Source organism: Onychostoma macrolepis, chromosome 08 (assembly GCF_012432095.1).
Source record: "Onychostoma macrolepis isolate SWU-2019 chromosome 08, ASM1243209v1, whole genome shotgun sequence".
NCBI classification, from domain to species: domain Eukaryota; kingdom Metazoa; phylum Chordata; class Actinopteri; order Cypriniformes; family Cyprinidae; genus Onychostoma; species Onychostoma macrolepis.
In genome coordinates this window covers 17,326,204-17,347,409 of record NC_081162.1, presented here as the reverse complement: position 1 = coordinate 17,347,409, position 21,206 = coordinate 17,326,204, and the positions used below count along the sequence as shown (strand labels likewise).

Below are 21,206 nucleotides of genomic sequence, written 5' to 3'. Positions count from 1 at the left end.
ATGAATGCTGTTTTCTTCAAAAGTGTTTGTGTGCATCAGGGTCAGGAGAAACACGCAGTGCATCTGTATAATAATTGCACATACAGCAAACATGAAAGGAGTGGAGCTGTAATTATGCTGGAATAACGCACAGACAGACAGTTTGCACCCACAGTCGCCAGCGCTTACACTTACACCCACTCGCCCACTTCATTTTCCCCATCCGTGCATCCAATACACAGCATTCATAATGAGACGCAGCAAATCTCTGCTGTCCAGCTCTCAACGGCCCCTGATTTAATCAGAGAGAGAGAAACAGAGAAATTACTTCCTTAAAAACAGTCAAATTATATTGAGTAATCAATTAAAATTCATTGTGTTTTACTGGTTCACTTAGTTAATAGACAGTGACTCACTCATCCATGTATACCTTTCTTTTTCAGTCATATACATTCATTTTCTCTTTCCAGAGATAAAAAAATTCAATGCAAAATGCATTTAAGTTTACAAGTGCTTTCATTTGGATTGGCTTTTCATATAAAACATTTGCTCTTCCATAACAGGATTCATTTACAGGCTAACAGGATGAATATATTATTGCTTTTGTTCCAAATCCTTCCATTTATTGCCTATTTTTGCTTCTGCCCTGAAAAAAATATATGCATAGGCGCACACAAAAATGTATGGAAGCCAATTTCTGCCTTGGAATAAAAAATAAAAAGGCAATTGTGTTTTAACTCACAATCTAGATGTTTTTGCACAATTCTGAGAAAAAAAAATATTGTGACATAAACTCTGAATTACAATTGCAAGATATAAACTCAGAATTTTGGACTTTTCCCCGATTCAGAGTCAACATCTTGTAATTCTGCATTTATACAATGCAATTCTGATATTTTCTCAAATCTGAATTTACATCTCACTATATGGTTTTATTTGTTTTTTGCCATTAATAATAATAAAAAAAAGGTAATTGCAATTTTTTTGTCTCACAATTCGTTTTTTTCTTGCAATTGTAAGTTTATATCTTACAATTCTGACTTTTCTTGCATGTTATAAACAATATTTACAAACTTCTATACTCAGAATGGCAAGAATCCTAACTTTATTTTCAAAATGTTCAAATTTCTATTTTCAGAGTGGTCTCAGACTTTTGTACATTGTGTTTTTATTGGAATCCTACAATGTCACTGACCAAAAATGCAACATGTTCCCGTAACCTAAGCTACAGGAAACTATAAAGAGATGTAGAGTTACTGTACAGTATGTGTATGAGTAACACAGTTAAATGCTAGCACAACTGCAGTGCTCCTTAGAGATTTGAGCCTTCAACCTTAGCTTTACAGACTTTTTTCTTCTCTTTTTCATTTCCCCTGACTTTCCTTCTGAACTCCTGCCTGTCAGAATCAATGAATAGGCTCGGTAACACACTAGCCGAGTATTATTAGCATAAAAGGGCATTTTGTCTTGAGTGGATCAATTGTTTCTAAAAAACAAAGACCTTGTAATTAAAACCTAACTAGGAGTTTCTTTCTTTGGTAGTTTGTTGGAAATGAACACTGGAATGCCGGAGGCTGGGGAATGCAGGGGAAAAAACCCTGAAGGGGGTTTGAGGTCGTAATATCTAACTGAACATAGATGGAAACATCATGCAGAGATTTCATTTAATGATCAGTTAAAGATCAAACACGCTTTCACTGCGCACCAGAATCTGATCTAGAGTGCAAGAGATGGAACAAAATGAACAAATGCGTTTCTGAGTGGGTCATGAACCACGTGGAGGTAGATGTGAGGATCCTCTCACTCATATTTGTGGACCATGAACCTTCTAATGGAGATCTAAACCATTTAAAATCGACCTTACTAATGAGTAAATATTTTTTTTTATTCTACTGTATTCTGCATCACTGCACATGATTCACACAACTAGAACATATTTCAGTATAAACATCTTTAAAGCTATGTTAATGACTGCCATTTTCTAATATCAAAACAATAAACTTTATGTTCAATCAATAATCTTTGAATTTCATATTCATGTACAACTGTAAAGAAAAAGTTTGTAGCATGAGAAAAAGCTTTCATCACCTGCAATTTTGGTTTGGATTCACTTTGATGTTACAGTAGATTCAGTCTTTGCTCCTAACATTCATCTTCATCAGAAAAACCTGGAAGAGAAATAAAGGAAGTATTTTTTTTTAGATGTTTGGCACATCAAACAATCACCAGCTTTTGTTTAAGGTTACACATACAAGCTGTACAAATCTTTGTGGCACTTTGCTAAGCAAAAACCACAGATTTGCTTTCCTAATCCAAGCGCACTCTCTTGAGCAAAATTGTGCCTGGAAATAAATGAGAGTTACAATTTGCTCTCGGGCATTCAGAGATATTCAGTTATCACAAAACTATCGTTCCAGTGCACATGTCTATTGTTAAAGGAGACAGCACTGTCAGCTGTAGATATATACAAACAATCCCACTCATTATCGCGTGCTCGCTGAATGCTCTTTTGTTCAAGCTAATATGTAGACTATGCCTCAGGCCCATTGCTTGAAGTAATGGAATACCAGCGCTGCTCTAATTAGGCTTGAGCCTGATTATTACAGAGGCCTAATTAAAGATATTTCTTATGCCTCTTATGAAGCTCGGTATGTTTAAGATTCAGCATAAACCTTTGGCAAACACCTGAAGCTGAATAACCGGAAAGCCTCCGCTTAGAAATGAAAAACTAGAGATACTGAGAAGTTTCAAACTAGGGTGTCATAATAAATGAATATTTTGGGTTCAGTAGAAGTTAAAATCAAGGTAGGATTAAGGGATCCAAATGTGACCCTGGACCACAAAACCAGTCTTAAGTGTCAATTTTTCGAAATTGAGATTTATACATCATCTGAAAACTGAACTGAACTGTTGGGCGATATGGCAAAAATATCACAATTTTTTTTTTAGAAATATCACAATATTTCTAAAGATACAAATATATACAAATATACAAATAAAATAAACAGTGTTTTATTTTCAGGTAGTCTACAATAGGTGTATTTAGCAGGAGCATTCAAGAAATTGAATGAACAAATATAAAAATAAAACACTATACAGATTGATTCCTATTAAAGCAACTGTATTAAAGTTTTTCAGTCAAGAGTAGTGAGTGATTTTTCTCTTTGTGTTTGGTGTTTTATTAACATTAAAGGAATAATTCACCCCAAAATTAAAATAGGCTAGTGTTTGATTTTTATACCTTCATTTACTCACTCAAAAGTTGTTTTAAACCTGAACGAGTTTCTTCTGCTGAAAATAAATGCTATTTTGAAGAATGTGGTTAACCAAACAGTTGCTGGTCTACAGTGACTTCCATAGTATTTTTTTTTTTTTCTACTGTTAAAGTCAATGTGGACCAGCAACTGTTTGGTTACCCACATTCTTCAAAATATCTTCTTTTGTGTTCAGCACAAGAAAGAAATTAATACAGGTTTGGGACAACATGTGAGTGAGTAAATAATGACAGAATTACAAGTTTAGGGTGAACTATCCCTTTAATTACTGTCGGCAGCATATTTAGTACTGTCCCTTTAAGACCTGCACGCATCTAATATACAGGCACGCATGCGTTTCTCTCAGCTGTTTACCTTCATTTTAGACATAACCAACTGAGTCTATACATAAACCTGGTGTGTTTTGACAGTATTAGCACAAAGCATAACTTAGTTCAGTAATCAGGCGCTGTTTGATGGGCTTTTAGAGCACGCGCTTTGGGTGTATGTGCTCAGAAAAGGCGCTCATCAGAACAGAACACTGAGCGAAACGTTTAACCAGTAAGTCTTTGAAGCAGATGCAGATAATGTACTTTTGTGACTGCGAATAAGTGCAGTGTCCCGTGAGAGTAACTCTACCGCAGAGTTAACACTGATCTGAATGTATGTGGCGTTGTATAGTATATAGAGACGGCGGCGCCAGAACTGCAGCTGATAGAATGCGCGCTGAAGTACGATACTACGATATTTCTTCAAAAAAGCAAATCGTGGAGACATTTTTATAGTCCACGATCAAAAATCGTCATATCGAACACCTCTACTCTCGGCAGAAATCGCAGACTAGGGGCACCGGACCGCAAGGGCACTTTACCGTCGAACCTCAAAGGGGCAGGGGCTCGAGCCCCTAAATTAGTATTTCTGTCTGCATAGATTATATATAAGATAGATGCCATTTCCACCGCAGAGCAAACAAAAAGATAATTGCCACTTCACATCTCTCAACTTTTTCATACTTTCAACTTCACATTGTGAGCTTTAAAGTAACAATTATGTGAAACAAAAAGTGCAGCTGTGACTTTATATTGTGACTTCAGATCTAATTTTCTTTAGATTTCTAATATTAAACTTCATCTGACAAATGTTTATTTTCACTCTAAGGCTGAAAAAGGCTTCCATACGGTCTGAAGTGCCAAGACAACACGGCTATATTTAACGAATGCAAGAATGTGCAAAACAAAGGTTTGGTAATATCATCATTGAAATGCAAATGAAAGTCTCACTACAGTCAAGGAGTGGTTACTACTCACTGTAATTAGTGCTATGAGCTGTAATTAGGACTATATGGCGGTCTCATCTCCGTCTGAGCCCAGACTTATTTGATTATAGGTGAATTAGAGTACATTCCAAAAGGCACAGTGTTGTTGCCCGTTTATGATGTTGCGACTTTCTTATTTGCTAAATGCTCTTTCTATCATGCACTTACTTGCAATTATCATGTAATTATCTGAGTGCTTCTCAAAGAGAGCAAACAAACAAAATGCATACAGATCATCTGAGGAGCGGTGACATCAGCATCTTTACAATGGGAAATCTGATCCGTTTCTGCCTTTGTGCCGGAGTCTCTGTGACAGAAATGACAGGCTGTTGTCAGTGGACACTGCTGGGAAAGAATAAAAAGAGACTGAGACATTGTATTTAGCATCGTTCTTCTTTTGTACACATCATCTACAATATAGCTGTGTGAAGCTTTAAGCAGAAAATCACCAAGGCCAGAAACTTTTCTAAAAGACATGAATGTGAAAATCGGATTTGCACTTAACTTGAACATAGAGAAATGTTTTCAAGGTATTTCATTTGGTGCTGATCCTTTTAAATTATTCATATACTTAGTTCTAAGGCCTTGAAAACACGAGAAAGCCTGGCTTCGATGATATGATGTAATATTCCATTTAAAAGTGTCAAAACTTAAATACACTTCCTACAGCTGAATTCAAAGTACCGTTGGCAGAAAAAAAAACACTTCCTAAAAGTATAGACTTGCTGTGACTTGGATGAATCTCTGCTGTGACCTGTGTGTCATCATCAGGAGAAATGTGTGACCAGACATAGTTTAATTCTGACCCGTCTCCGCATCAAAGCGATGCTCTTTTTACCTCCAGCAAGCTCAATAGACAATCCAGAATTTACTTTGTAGGTCCTTTCCTCTTCTCTCGAGCCCTCTAAATGGATAAACCAAGGCCAAAATACTGAAAATATAATCAACACAAAAATAAATTGAGCACAAATATATAGTTTTTGTGGATTTCAAAAAAAAAAAAAAAAAAAACTAAATAACTGAGAAAGTCAGGCTGCAGTCTCTGAAAATCATTTAATGAGTGCTCTTCTGGACAAGACTTTTCTCAAGGTGAACTATTACTATTACACATTTTACTGATGCATTGAGAAAATGGGGTTTTGAGAAAATTCACCTCTTGATACCACCTGAAAAAAATCAGTTACCTACATGTTTTTGTCATAATTCCAATATTTTCAAGGTAAATTAATCAGATGGGATTCAGTTTCGAAACAGAGCGAATTACACTTAAGTTCTGCAGTGGAACGAAAATTTTATTTGTGTTGTTACCATTCACAGCAGGAAAATGCTTTTGATCAAACGTTAATTTGAGAAATATAACATCAACACAGTATAACCGTCTTAAGTTCATTTGTAAAAATTTTAAAGAAGCACAAATATAATTAATTAAAAACATATGCAATGTCAGTGGCGATAGCCTTGTGGGCAGCACACCAACATACAGTGCTGTTGCTCTCTACAGGCGTCTTTTCTGATCCCACCCCCTTATCTCTCTCCCACTTCACTGCCTGTCAGCTCTGTCCTGTCCTATCATATATCATAATAAAGGTGAAAATGACAAATATATATATATATATATATATATAAATGCATATGCAATACACAAAAGAAGTGGTTTAAAAATATTTGAAAAAGATGGTCTCTTTTTTTGGAAAGGAATCTTTATCTCATATTTGCAACTTTATATGTGATTACAATGTAAAATCACTACAAAACTATTATTTATTTCAATATTTTTATACTTCTATGTTTAATATCATAACTTTAAATTGATAAAAATCGAAGAATTACAATTCAGTTGTCAACAGCTGTTCGAAGTGATGTAGGCCTGCATGGTATGAAAGGGACAGTTCACCCAAAAATGAAAATTCTGTCATTAATTACCCACCCTCATGTTGTTCCAAACCTGTAAGACCTTTGTTCATCTTCGGAACACAAGTCAAGATATTTTTGATGAAATCCGAGATCTCTCAGACTCTGCATAGACAGCAACACAACTGAAATGTTCCCAGGTCCAGAGATGCAGCAATGACATTGGTAAAATAGTCCAATTGCGACATCAGTGGTTCAACCACAATTTTACGAAGCTACGAGAATACTTTTTGTGCGCAAAGAAAACAAAAATAACGACTTTATTCAACAATTCTTCTCCTCTGAAAGCTCTAGGATTTCATCAAAAATATCTTAATTTGTGTTCCGAAGATGAACGAAGGTCTTACAGGTTTGGAACGACATGAGGGAGAGGAATTAATGACGGAATTTTCATTTTTTGGTGAACTATCCCTTTAATTACGAAAAGTCAAATTTATGAAAAATATAAAATATAAGAAACAGTAGGACGGTGAGAAATATGCAACGCAACAATGACAAAAACAATAACAACAAACTCAAACATTTGCAGGACGTGAGGCCCCAGGTAAGGATCCCTTCAGCGCAAGCCATACAATATATCTTTGAATGTACTGAGCTTGAATCAAAATAAAACACATCTAAAGATACAAAGGCTCTCCTAAGCTCAGAGACAGCTGGAACCTCAGAGAGCCCAAATGAAAAAGAGAGTGAGGGACAGCATGTGTCATAGAAAAGACAGGGGCTGTTATTTGGACACACACACACACAATCAGATCTGTGGTTCCCAGGCATTCTGTTTTATTGCTTTCCCCTCTTTCACGCTCTCTCTCTTCCGTCATGGTAAAGGCTGCCCTCTTCAGGCCGGTAAGAATCACGAGAAAGAGAAACAAGGTGATGACGACGTCAACGACGACGGAAGGAAATTGATGCGTGTTACAAACACGCTCCATATGTTCACCCAGATCTGCTCATTAAGACACCACTGCGTTAACTGCTGCTGAGATAATCTATTCTCTACCAGAGAGAGAGAGACGGAGAGTTTAATCCTACACTGCTCCCTTTAACCTCCGTCTCTCAACACCTCTCCATCAACCTCGCTCCCTCTCTCCGCTCAAGTCTTCTCGAACTCGCACTTCTAAATCTTCTCTCATTCTCACCCACCAAAAATACATTATTTCACACCAGCGTTCAGTTTTCTGTACACACGCGCACAGCGAGCGATCCGGTTAAGCCCTCGTGACGCACCTCGGAGGAAGATGATACATTTTCATTGGGTCTTTGATAGCGTTTCCTATTCCTTCTGCTCGCACGCAAGCGGCAGCAAAGCTCTCCGAGAAGCACCTAACAACATCAAGGCGCTGTCTCTGCAGAGACTGTGTTTCTGAGTGTGCGTGTCAAAAATGCATACACGCTGCGGGGAAAAAAACAAAACAACTTCTACAAACAGCGTGTCAACAGTCTGTGGACAGCGCAGGCCTCTCTGAACAACATCCGAGAGGGAAATCCCACAATGCACTTCACCAGTATTGAAATTAGCTGTGAAGTGTTTGAGTGGGAGTGCCAAGGTAAGTGCGCGGTCTTTAGGAAGCATTCAAGGCCTCGGGAGTGATCGCTGATGTTTGTTCTGCCATTGTGGATTCTGGGGGGAAATGTAAGAGCAAGATACAGGGATATAAACATAGAATACATATAGAAAACCTGCACCAATAGGCCTGAGAAGAACTTAAGACTTGTCGCACTTCTACACACACATACTGGAGTTTCAAAGTTTGAAAGCTCTAGTGAAAATGTTTCTGTCTAGCATTTTTCTAATTTCATATATTTTTCATTACAAATTAGATTATCAGCATAACCATTTGAGTGAAAAAGTGGAATGAAATTAATTGGAAAAATTATCCAAATGTATTATTTGGTTCACCCCCATTTGTTTTAATGGGAGCAGCACTCAAGCTGTCTGAATTTCATAAAACTTTTGCATGCAACCCTGTTGCCTCTATTTTACCCCAATACAAAAAGGTAAAATTTAACCTAATTACCGTAGTTGTAATATTATTTCTTTAAATTTATAAGACATATACACTACTGGTCAAAAGTGTGGGGTGTGTATGATTTTTTTTTATGTTGTTTTAATGAAGCCTAGGTCCACCAAGGCTGCATTCATCTTAAAAATACAATAAAAACAGTAATATTGTGAAATATTATTACAATTTAAAATAGCAGTTTTTATTTTAAAATATTTTAAAATGTAATTTATTCCAGTGATGTCAAAGCTGAATTTTTGGCAGTTATTTACTCCAGTCTTCAGTGTCACACGATCCCTCGGAGATCATACTAATATTTTGATTTGGCTCTCAAATAACATTTCCTAATATGAAAGTAAAAAAAAAAAAAAAAAAACTATTTTCTTAATACATTTTTTTTTTCAGGATCCTTTGGTGAACAGAAAGCTCAAAAGCACAGCATTTATTTGAAGTATAATTCTTTTGTAACATAAATGTCTTTACTTTTATCATTTTAATACATCATCGCTAAATAAAAGTAATAATTACTTATTAAAAGAAAGAAAGGATATTTTACTAAATGACAGCTTAGTTTAAAATTTGCCAATTGGAATGTCTTTTAGTTTGATTATTGATTTATGAATCATTTTATCTTCTTTTTTTGACACCATTCAGTTTTCAAAACAGATTATAAATTTCTAGATTTTCAAAGCGGTCTCAGACTTTCACACTCCACAGTATATTTCCTGGACATTCTGTCTTTTATGCTCGTTTCTTATTTTCTTCCATCTCTGGACTGGTTAGTTGGCAGGTTATTTGGTTGTTGTCAAACTCAGCTGTAGCTCTAATAGGAGCCAGGAGATTAGTCCACAGATGTTAATGGAAACCCTTCAGAGCTACTGCAAACACATACTGTTCACGCAAACACAAAGCACAGCATGTCATCATTGATACAACAAATCATACAAATCAGACACTTTTTTTTATTGATGCTAGTACAAAAAATACAGTAAAAAGAATGAAGGATGACTATTTTCTTCCCCCAGATTAAGCACTCTATTGTCAGTGAGTGCAAACGTAACACTCTGAACACTTAATAAAATTAAAAAAAATGACTGGTCATACAAACACATCTCACTGTTTGAAGATCTAGAGCTGAAGTCCTGGGCAAGTGGCCATCCACTCTCCGCTGCTAATGACACATCACAGCAGGGATTCAGCGTAATGATAAACACACACATCAAGAGCGCCGATATGAGCATCAGAAGCTCTTCTCGGTTTCAGCCTGCAGCACCGCAGGGTAGCTTTACTCCAGTGCACGTGAGAGATGCTTTACTTCGTGTATTCAATGAGCTGGATGGAGTTAACCTTACTTACTGTCTGCATTTATATATAGAGTATGTTTGGTCTGTACTTCAATGCATATCTTATTTGGATCACACTGTGTAAGCAAAAATACATGTTCATGATGCGAGTAAATCCACATCGATCTGCTGGTTTACGGTCTGTTTGTGGGCAAAAGCAGCAGCTGTAATGCAGGGTGATGGTGTTGTGTTATCTGTACTGAACCCTAACACAGTAAGTGTCCTCGTTCTTATCCTGTTTGTCATTGATAAAGATGAGAATCTCTTCCATGCCAGGGTTCTGACTCGGAGCAAAACGCAGGCCGATGGTGTAGAGCTCTCCTCCCCCAATCTAAAACACACACACACACACACACACAAATACAAATATTAATAGATGTGTGTTTGTACATATGCAAACACTTCAAGTGCAGGAATGTCAAAATAAAGAATCAGGTCAAACATTTTATTTGCGTATAACTGGTTCTGAATGAAAACTGTTTTTCTATTTCCAAATTTAGGAAACTAGAGAAAGTTTAGGAATAAAAAACAAAACAAAAACAGTTCAGCCATAACCTCTATACAGTATTAATTCTACACACACACACACACACACACACACATACATACATATATATATATATATATATATATATATATATATATATATATATATATATATATATATATATATATATATATATATATATATGTGTGTAGAATTAATACTGTAAAAATTTAATCGCGTTAATCACAGTCACGGGCTGTGATTAATCACAAATTTAAAATACTAGGATTTACCTGCAAATGTGTCGAAAAAGAAATGCATGAAACTAATTTAAGGAAACAGAACCTTTCACACTTCCGCCAGGTATGAGACATAATCCTTATTATTCTTTTATCATTATTCTTTTGTTTTTATTCAGCCATGATCAGCCTTTATACTGGCAATAAAACGCTTACCAAGCCACATCGCTTCAATCCCAGTATACATTTACCCAACTATTATCAAAAGTATTTCTAAATGAATACAACAATTTTTTTTCTTGCGACCTTACGTGAAGTATTATGACAAAATGTATTATGAAGAAGAATTGGACCTGTTCTGCAGCTGCATTAGAGCTAACGTTAGCATCATGCTACATAAGACAGTTTATGAGATTAATAGTACACTTTTACTCAGAACTCACTTCAAACCACCATCGAGTGTTTGTAATAACTTCCTTTTACGATCACATGTGGAATTTGGTCGTTTACTGTTGTTAAAATATGCTATTTATAACCTTTTATATAGCTGCACAAATTAGCATTTCAGATGTACACATTCAATCTCAAGAAAATCACATACAGACCATATCTATCGTAATCGTGTGTTTATTATCTTATATAATCTATAGTGGCTGTTGTCATGTTTATTTCTGCTGAAACTCACGTTGTTTGTGATGTTACCGCCTCTGTTAGTCGCCAGGTAAGTTATACATTCCAAGTATAATACACATTAGTAAAAGGATCTATTTTAATTTTTATTTGTCTATATACACTTTGAGCGGCCGCGGTACATTAAAAAAGTAGCCCAAAAAACCGCAAACCACGGCTCTGTAATTTTTTCCTGCGACTGTATTTTCAAAGTAGCCCACTTGTGCCGCGACCCTGGCAACACTGGTGCTGTACCCTCATCACACAATGATAGATGACCTTCCACGCTGCGATGACGGGAAGAAGTTGGGGTCAAACCTTATCAAATGATTAATCTGCGTTAAAAAAATATTAACGCGTTAATTTTTTGATTAATCGCATGCGTTAACGTTGACACCCCTAATATATAAATATATATATATATATATATATATATATATATATATATAAATATAAATTAATTAATAAATAACACACATTTTTATTTTAGTAAACAAGTTTTAATTATTTTTATCATTTATAATGAATAATTTTAAATATTTAGCTTTATTTTTGTTTTGGTAATTCTCATACTTAAACCCATTTCAGTGCAGTACTTCTAATTTTCATTTGTTTTTCCTCTAATACATATATTTTATTTTACAGCTTTATTTCAATTACCAAAAATGATTTTTAATCAATTATCAATCATAAAGTTTTAATGAACAATAACAAAGCTGGTTCCATAATCTCTGCATTTTTCAGTCAACATGGCCAGAATCCCTTAATAAAATACAGTACGTTCAATACTCATTTTATTTTCTGATTGCATTAAAAGAATCAGAACATTAAAGGAAATGTTCACCTAAATTTACTCACCCTCTTAGTTAGTTAGTGACGTATTGAAATTGGTGCTCTGCATTTAACCCATCCAAGTGCACACACACAGCAGTGAACAAATGCGCACACACACACACACACACACACACACACACACACACACACACACACACACACACACACACACAGTGAACGTGTGTTCGGAGCAGTGGGCAGCTATTGTTCCAGCGCCTGGGGAGCAATTAGGGGTTCGGTGCCTTGCTCAAGGGCACCTTAGTCATGGTATCGAAGGTGGAGAGAGTGCTGTTCATTCACAATCCCCACTTTCAATTCCTGCCGGCGTGAGAATCGAACCAGCAACCTTGAGGTTACAAGCTCGACTCCCTAACCATTAGGCCACGACTACCCCGTGTTCAAAATCTTGTATCAAAACCTGTTGTTCAAAACCTGTATCACTTTCTTTCTTCCACGGAACACTACAAGACTGTACTTTTTCCATTTCCCCCCCCCATGCAGTTAGTTTCAAAAATTATACAAAAGCACTATAAAAGCAGAAAAATGGCCCATATGACTATACTCCAAATCTCCTATTGTCATACGATTAAATTCCTATTCCTGAGCTCTGTTGTAACAGAAATTGCACTCCAGTGTTTAGAGGAAGATGAGAGAAATTGCTCTCTCTTTGTCTTTATACATTATCTCTAATGTCTGACTAAGACATATGGAACACAGTTGAGGATTTAGTTCATAATCTCCTCAAAAGCACACACATATCGATTCTTCCGTTGTCTTTTGGCTCTGCTCCTATTTTACAATGACACAGTTGTTATTTCTCAAAGAGGGAAAAAAGCAACATCTCTAGCTGCATTTCTCAAAAATATAGACGCCATAAATCCAGCGCGAGAGAAGATAATTGAAGCCGCGTTGACTAGCAAGAAAATGGAACAGGCCATTTCCTTTCTTTATGAGCTTCAATGCTTTTATTTGACGCTGAGGTATCATTAATCCGTTGTGTTCAATACTGTCACTTGCATATTTTACATTGTTTCGCTATTTATTGCCCAGATATGGGATGTGAAACTCACTAAACCATACAGCGATCGATGAGGGCACTGAATGATGAAATTAACATTTTACCCCGTTCTGTTTTACACCGTTTCTGTGCAAAATGATGATCAGGAAAAATTACTTTGTGACCCCTAAAGCCACAGTAATATATCCAAGACACTCTGTCCCTGTGGCTAACTAATGTTCTCTGTCTCCATCTGGAGTAATAGCCAACGGTTGTGTATCGATCACCTAATCAATTAACAGCTTTTAATTGAAGTCTAACGTAGAGCTGTAAGACCTACACGCATCATTCCGAGCCCTCAAGGTGAGAGATATTGACGTTCCCAGCCCGACTGTGAGAATCTCTTTCTTTTTGTCCCATTTTTTTGGACCGCAGCTTTATGGTTTCCTCAGGGGACCGGCATTGCGAGAGGAGCCAGGGCACAAATTGAGTTCTCCAATATACTGAAAACTTCACATACTGCGAGACTTGTCTAAGAATGACAGTTTAGACGGACACAAATTGATTCCTAGACAGAGGCATGTCAAGATCCTTCTCCTCTGGGCTCTAGACACCTTTCTGTTGAATGGGGCTTTAAAAATATGGTTCTTCTTCAGCGTTAAACAGCAAGGCCTCCTGAAAAGTCTGAGATCTGTTGATAGAGCAAGAATTAGCTTTGGGTCCTCTCACCTGAAATTGCTCCTCTTTAAACTGAAGCAGGTCTGGGCGATCTGTGCGCAGATTGAATACTCTGGAGGACGAGTAGGGGTTTGTGAAACTGATTTTCTTATTGCTGCCCTTCCCTCCATCTACAGGAACGCTGATTTCAAACGCCTGGGGAGATTAAAGCACAAGCCCTCTCGTACTGTAAAATAACTGAAGTAAAAATGTCAGGTTTAAATCACTAGCACTGACTTCATGCACCACATCCTCTGTCACAGAGCTGAAATTTAAAGACCCATTCAGTTCTTGCCATTGCTCTGCTAAAAATCTACATAAGCTGAGAAAAACGGTCACTGTGGACTATGCATCACATCACACTTATGGGAAAAAATGTCAGTATTGTTGCTGTCTAATCGTTACTAAAAGTAAACCCATTTTATTGGTCACTCTATATTGGCACCCACTGGATAGTTGCTAGAAGAGAGCACATTGCAAGAGGAAGATAAATGACATGATCAAGTAGTTATGTACTCACAGACACATCTAAATGCAGTGTATAAAAAGAAATAAATGTCAATTATAATGATACTTTTTTCGTTCAACTGAAAAAAAATCTATCCATCCATTTTATCATTTCATGTTTTCCCATGACCTTGGCATTGCTAGTGCTATGCTATATATATATATACTATTCAACCATTGTATATACTGCACTTGCTACTATTGCACTTCTGGTTAGACCTAAACTGCATTTCGTTGCCCTGTACCTGTACTTGTGTAATGACAATAAAGTTGAATCTAATCTAATCTAATCTAATGCTCTGCTGTATGAACTACAGAAATATACAAACATTTAATTTTTTAAAACTCAAAAACAAATATTAATTTGTTGTAATAAACAATAATTTCTCAGTAATACTAATTATCATTTACATACTATTCAAAAGTTTGGAGTCATTCAAATTTTGTATTAATTTTTAAATGTTTTTGAAAGAAGCCCCCTTCACAAATGAAAAGAGTAAAAGAGTAATATTTTGAAGTATTAATAACATTTAAAACAACCATTTTCTATCCGCATATATTTTAATATGTAATTTTTCCTGTAAAGGCAAAGCTGATTTTTCATCAGCCATTACTCCAGTCTTAAGTGCCACATTATCCTTCAGAAATCATTCTAATATGCTGGTTTGATGCTTAAGAAACATTTCTTATTCATTTTTAAAACAATGGTGATGTTTAATATGTTTGTAGAAACCATCGTACCCACTGCTATTTTATAGGATTCTTTGATAAATAGAAAGTTAAAAAGGAACACTTATTTGAGATCAAAAACTTGAAACTTTTTTTAATCAATTTAATATGTCCTCACTGAATAAAAGCATTCAAGTAAATAAAAAAAACATTATTTATATAGCGCTTTTTACAATGCAGATTGTGTCAAAGCAGCTTTATAGTATTAAACAGGGAAATAGTGTGTCAAAATAGTGTGTCAGACGAAACCAGCAGTTTAATTCTAGGTTGCAACAAAGTCAGATTGTGCAGAGGACTCATCTGGTTCCCGTGGTCTTGTCCCGATGGCCATCTAGGTGATGATGAGGTCTTTTAAAGGTGTATGTTATAGTGACAAATCAGTTTCTCTATGGAGAAAATGAATGTGGTTTGAGCCCTACTGTTGCACTCTGTTGATGCAATTCGCTTACTCACCTTGGAGATTACAGGCTGTCGGCATGTGATGCACAGCAGCCAGGAGGCAACTAGCTGCCGAGTGTCCACGTCGACTACATTGAGGTAAAAGAAACGGCTTCCAGGGCGCAGAGCCCTCAGGCCCACGCAGACATCCTGAACTCCCTGAGCAGGAAGAGCAAAAACTTCACCTGGATCCACCTGGAACACACAAATCTTATGATCACAGAGCTTCTGGCATCAAGCACGGAAAACAGAAGACCCACACAGAAAAAAGCAACTTCAGGGAAACCCTCCTCTGCAGAACTTAAGAAAACACGAGGCTGCACCTGAAGCTCATAATGTATAGCTACTTTGCCTCATCATCTTTCTTGGCACCTGCTGTACAACATTAGCACACGGCCAATTAAACCAACAGTAAGGTCTCTACCAGCACACAGCGCACTGTTGACATGGGAGCTGCTGTATTTGCTCTGCTTGCATATTTCGGATAACAGGAAATACCCATTTTGAGATTTATGCTGCTCGTATAATCCACATGTTCCAGTATTTATTCATTTTCTGTATGAATTTGCATTAAAGATCTGCTTTCTTTGCTGCAGTGTGCTGAACCCTGCAAGTTAATGATACTGTTGAAGCCAAAAGAGTTTTACTGTTTTCATCCCCATAATGTACTTGCCTCGCTCACAAAACTTTAATCTGACTCCACTGTTCTTTAATTTTTTTTTTTTTTTGGAATGCATAACTACATATTTTCATACTCGACTATATGCTTTGCAGTCCCTTGGTTTGGAAACTAACAGATAATCAGCAAATATATAGGTTAAAGAGGCTGAACAAATAGGCATGCTAAAAACCTTCTCAGAGTAATTGCATCTCTAAATCCATCTCCTGTAAAATCACTGATGGATAGGAAAAATAATACATTAATTTCTGCTATTAGACTGTTTAATATATATACATATAAAAACATATGCGTGTATAAAGAATGACGTGTGTGAGTGTGTGTGTGTGTATATATATATATATATATATATATATATATATATATACACACACACACATATGCACACACACACACACACACACATATACATATATATACATATATATACATATATATATATATATACACACATTAATAAAAGCTAAAACATTATGTCTTTATAATTATTATTGAATATATTTTATTACATATAATCTTCAGATGGGTAAAAAAAAGACATTAAATAATTATTTAAATTTCTAAATCATTTAAACTTTACTAATATACATACATTTGGGGTTTAATCTGCAAATATATTTATGTTTTAATTTTTAATTGTATATTTTTAATTTATTAATTAGTTATGTCTACAGTGGTACTTAACATAAATAAACAAAAATGTGAAATGTTAGGTGTGATTAATTGCGATTAAATCACAGAAAAATATGCAATTAATTAGTGAAACTTTGAAATGATATTATCAAATAAAACAAATTTAGAAATAAAGTACATATAACCTAGTCTTCTTACTTAACATCTCATTATTTTTCATCATCCTCCCATTACAGGAAAAAAGGCCACATAATCCCTCATCAGAGCTCGCTACCCCCGATCAGTATGTTTTCCTTTGACCCCGCAATGCGTACCTGAAGCTCGAGGGGATGTGACGTGTAGCACTTGACCCTGCGAATGGCTTGTGTGCCGTGCAGAACCAGCGAATGCCAGCTCAGAGTGCCACACACACAGCTCAGGTCCATCCTTTGCAGGTAATGCACGTATACCTGCCAGATCTGCGCAGGGGAGGCCAGCCAAGGGTCACTGCCATAGAGAGATTGACACAGAGCCACAGACACACAAAAGACACTTTATCACTTTTCTCCTCATATACACTGACACAATAGCAGGACGGGCCTGACAGGCCGCACTTCCCCTGAGAGAGAGACACGCATATCGCGAATCTTGAAAAGAGAGATGTTCAGAAAGACCCAAATGTCACCATTTTTAAATTCATCCATTCACCCTTTCTTTAAGAGCCTCTCACGTGCCAGCGGGCAGTCGTGTCCCTGCAGGAGCTTTGCAGATGTTGATGTCACTCTGCCTGCCGGGGTTTCTACAGTTGGACTGTATTAAAAATGAAGGACTTTGTGCGTGAGCTCTTCACCCTGCCTCAGGAGAGCAAGCTCAAGGGACAAAATTTGAAGAACGTTTGTACCGTCCTTGGTTGCAGAGTTGTCCTTAACAGCAGCTGCTGTTGGGGATTTAAAAAAAAAAAAAAAAACCTACAGCTGATTGATCTCCTGGTTATTATAATTGCTCAGAAACAGTTTTGATGGGTTACTGTGTGTCTGATGAGCTTGTCTGTTGTTCAATCATTTTAAACCATTAAGTCTATTATGAGCTTGCTAATTAAAGTGGATACAGTTCCACTACATTTTCATTTTTGTAAGATTAAAAGGGAAAAAGAATAAAGCAAACAAAATTGTAATGCTGACGTTTTTGATGTTAAAAAGCTTTAAATCAATGTTAAAGTTAATTTCGTAAAAAAAAAAAAAAAAAAAAAATTCAAAGTATTTATAAAATCAGTAATGAATAATTTATTTATTTAGTGATTTAATTTTAATTTTAAGTTTGGGGCGTGACTATCTGTTTGATGACCAATAGCAGATTGTTCAGGAAATATTAGAATATATTATATTATTATAATAATTATTATAAAAGATTACATATATCAAAACATGGTTTCCCAAACTTGGGTCAGTGAAACCCCTGAAGGTTTGTGAGGAACTGAATGGGTTGAAAAAAGCTAATAATTAATTCAATTCTAAAAATAAAAAATGAAAACACTTACTTAAAAACATAAAATAGGACAAATACCTGCATGAACAAACAAAAAGAGAACTCCTGAACACACGTATGTGTTTTAATCAATTATGAAAATGGGGGTACGTCAAGTGTAATATTACAGGTAATATTATAGGTTTGAGAATCTGTGAATTTAAATATGATATAATTATCACAAATTATAATATATGGCATTCAGGATAATAGTAGAGTATAAGCATAAAGCAAGTGAGCTGTCTGCATTTAATTAATATGTGTTGCTTTATGTTTGCTGTCACTCTCACTGGTTCCAGTTGCAGAGAGAGATGTGTGATGTGCAGGTTCTAAAATTGTGTTTTTATTCATGTTCACTGATTATGAACTCAGAGATGTCGCAGATTTTGATGAATAAATGAATATTATGACCTGATGCAATCAGACAGTAAATGAGACATCCTGATTAAGCAAATGTCATTAATCACACATGAAGGGATTAATCAGGGACCGGCTTTCACACACACATACACACACGCAGCCAAACACAGAGATTCACACGCACACACCTCACCATGCATCTGGAGGAGTGAAAATTAACAGGTTCCCACTTTCCAAAAAAAAAAAAAAAAAAAGCGAACTTTTCTGCATGTACTCATATGGGAGAAGGTGAAAAAGGAGGTGTACGTACGTGAAAATTTTTATGAAGAATTTCCGAATCTGTGGACTTGGGCTACCAGATACTTTCAAGTAAACATCTTGTGGTTCTCCTGGAGTCTAAAGTTTAAAATACAAGGAAATTAATTATAAAATAATGACGTTTCATCAGTAATCAAAATACAAATAAATATTTTATTAAAAATATTGTATGAAAAAAAAAACGAATTTTATGAAAAATAAATCAAATGAAACAAAAATAATAGAAATTTATTTTAAAAATTAAAATAAGACATTAAATTAATTATAAAAATTGTAGTCTTTTATGAAAAATATAAAATATTTTATGAACAAAATAAATGTAAAATAACAAGCCTAAAAAAAAATGTTTTATGAAAACTTAATATAGAAATTCTTGTATAAAACATAATAAAAATAGAAAATTATGAGAAAAACAATGAAAATAAGAAATTATTCATAAAATAAAAAAAGTAATCAATAATGAATAACTTTTTCATTTTATTGGTTTCTAATGAAAACTGTCAAAAATGTAATATTATAGTGTATGTAATGACAGCCTTTTATGAAAAATAAATATAAAATAATCTGTCATTACAAATCTAAGAGTAAATATTTTATTAAAAAATGAATATAAAAAATAACACTTTATTAAACATAAAAATGAAAATATTAATTAAATTTATATAAAAAGTTAACAGTTGTCAAACAAATAAGTGTGCAGGCCATGACATCACAATGAGTCAGCACAAAGTCTCAGACACTAATTAATAACTCATCAACATTCTGATTGGCTGGCTGCTATTAAGAGTGGCTCCTGATTGGCTCACCAGGTTGGTGGTGTGGCAGATGACATTGGGGTCGCTGCAGCGCACATGGAGGGTGGCAGAACCATCTGTGAGCAAGTACAAAAGGAGACAGAGCACAAATGAGGTCTTTAGTTCAGAACTAATAGCAGACACTGAAGCATGTTTGTGTGAGTGGGTTTATGTATGTGCGTCGGCAGCGGCCGAGATGTTTGTAATGAGCAGCACCTGCTGTGTCGTCCCAGGCTGCAGGCAGGCGAATGGCCTTCTTTAGGAATGTGAGTTCAGGCTGGTAGAATCGGAAGGTCTGGTCCACCACATGTGGCGTGGGTTCAACATCCACCTGGCAGATCGCCAGAGCCTTTCTGTCTTCCCCGCGGAACAGCACCTGGAAGACAAGCAGATCGCTTGCAACCTACACAAATTTTGAAAGGCCTTCCTACTAAATGCTAACAAGAGAACTAAATCAATTGAAAAAAATAAAAGGAATGTTCCGGGTTCACAACAAAATAAACTGACAGATATCGGCCGCATCAGCGACATGCTGTCGAATACCACAGACAGTAATTTTGACTTGCCCCACAGTTTGTAAAAACAGAATTGTGTGTAGATCAGTGATATTTCAGTTTTTATTGATATTCTGAATTACATTTTATTTTTATATGTTCTGCTTTCATGTTAATATTAGTTAAAGTTGTTGTAATTTGTATTCGTTTTTGTTGTTTTAAAACATGTCTATATAGTTTAATTATTTGAATTTTTCAGTTTCAGTTTAATTTTAGTATTTCAAGTTAAACTAAATGAAATGTTTTTTAGATTTTATTTTCAATAAACACTTATTTTATTTCAAGTAACAATACTGTTTTTAGTTTTAGGTAACCATAATAACCCTGGTGTAGAGTAATGCAATTACAATGGATGTCTATGGGCCTAGGTATCCTGAAGGGTTTAAAAGCAGAAAAATGCATCTTATATTTTTTATACACTTATATAAATGATTCTGCACAATGTGAGTTATTTGTCTTGTGGGATATACTTTCAAACAATGTTTGTCTAGGTGCAATACCTTGCCCATTGACTCCTATTGTAAGTGCATTACAGTAAATATATTTTTGCTTTTTTTAAGAGATGAACAAAACTGAACTTGTAACTTGTAACATTTCTTTGTAGTTCAGCAGCAAAACAAGTAAAGCCCACCCCTGAACCAGTATAATGGTGGGAGCTGCTCTTCAGCAGAAGTGGTCAAGGTCTACCTCTAAATGACAAGCCTATCTGAAATCATTCCACACTGAATGAACAGCACTGACAGTATGTAGTGAGATATGAAGTACCGTGAGTCATCTGCAGTCTGAGTGTATAACCTCTCTCGCGTGAGATCCAGTCGAGCTGGCTGTCGGATTCACAGCCCAAGACAACCCATTGACACTTCTCTGGAGGTGATGTCAGTTTGTGCACAGCAATGCTTGACCCCAACTGACCTAAATATGATATGGGAGTCCTGCGTGTGTGTGT

The 21,206-nt window shown here is 35.8% G+C and overlaps 1 protein-coding gene across 2 annotated transcripts in view; it reads right to left on the bottom strand.

The window, feature by feature from the left end:
- Positions 1-9,409: 9,409 nt before the first annotated feature.
- The window catches only part of LOC131545438 (nephrocystin-4-like), a 171,558-nt gene continuing 159,761 nt past the window's right edge, over positions 9,410-21,206 (bottom strand). For both annotated transcript variants that reach the window (XM_058784249.1, XM_058784250.1), the window contains exons 23-29: positions 19,923-20,082; positions 19,719-19,783; positions 18,905-18,990; positions 17,046-17,217; positions 15,435-15,614; positions 13,758-13,901; positions 9,410-10,133 (exon numbers count right to left, since the gene is read on the bottom strand). In XM_058784249.1, coding sequence (XP_058640232.1) covers positions 9,993-10,133; positions 13,758-13,901; positions 15,435-15,614; positions 17,046-17,217; positions 18,905-18,990; positions 19,719-19,783; positions 19,923-20,082 — 948 coding nt within the window. In that variant the 3' untranslated portion in view covers positions 9,410-9,992. The remainder of the gene's footprint in view (positions 10,134-13,757; positions 13,902-15,434; positions 15,615-17,045; positions 17,218-18,904; positions 18,991-19,718; positions 19,784-19,922; positions 20,083-21,206) is intronic.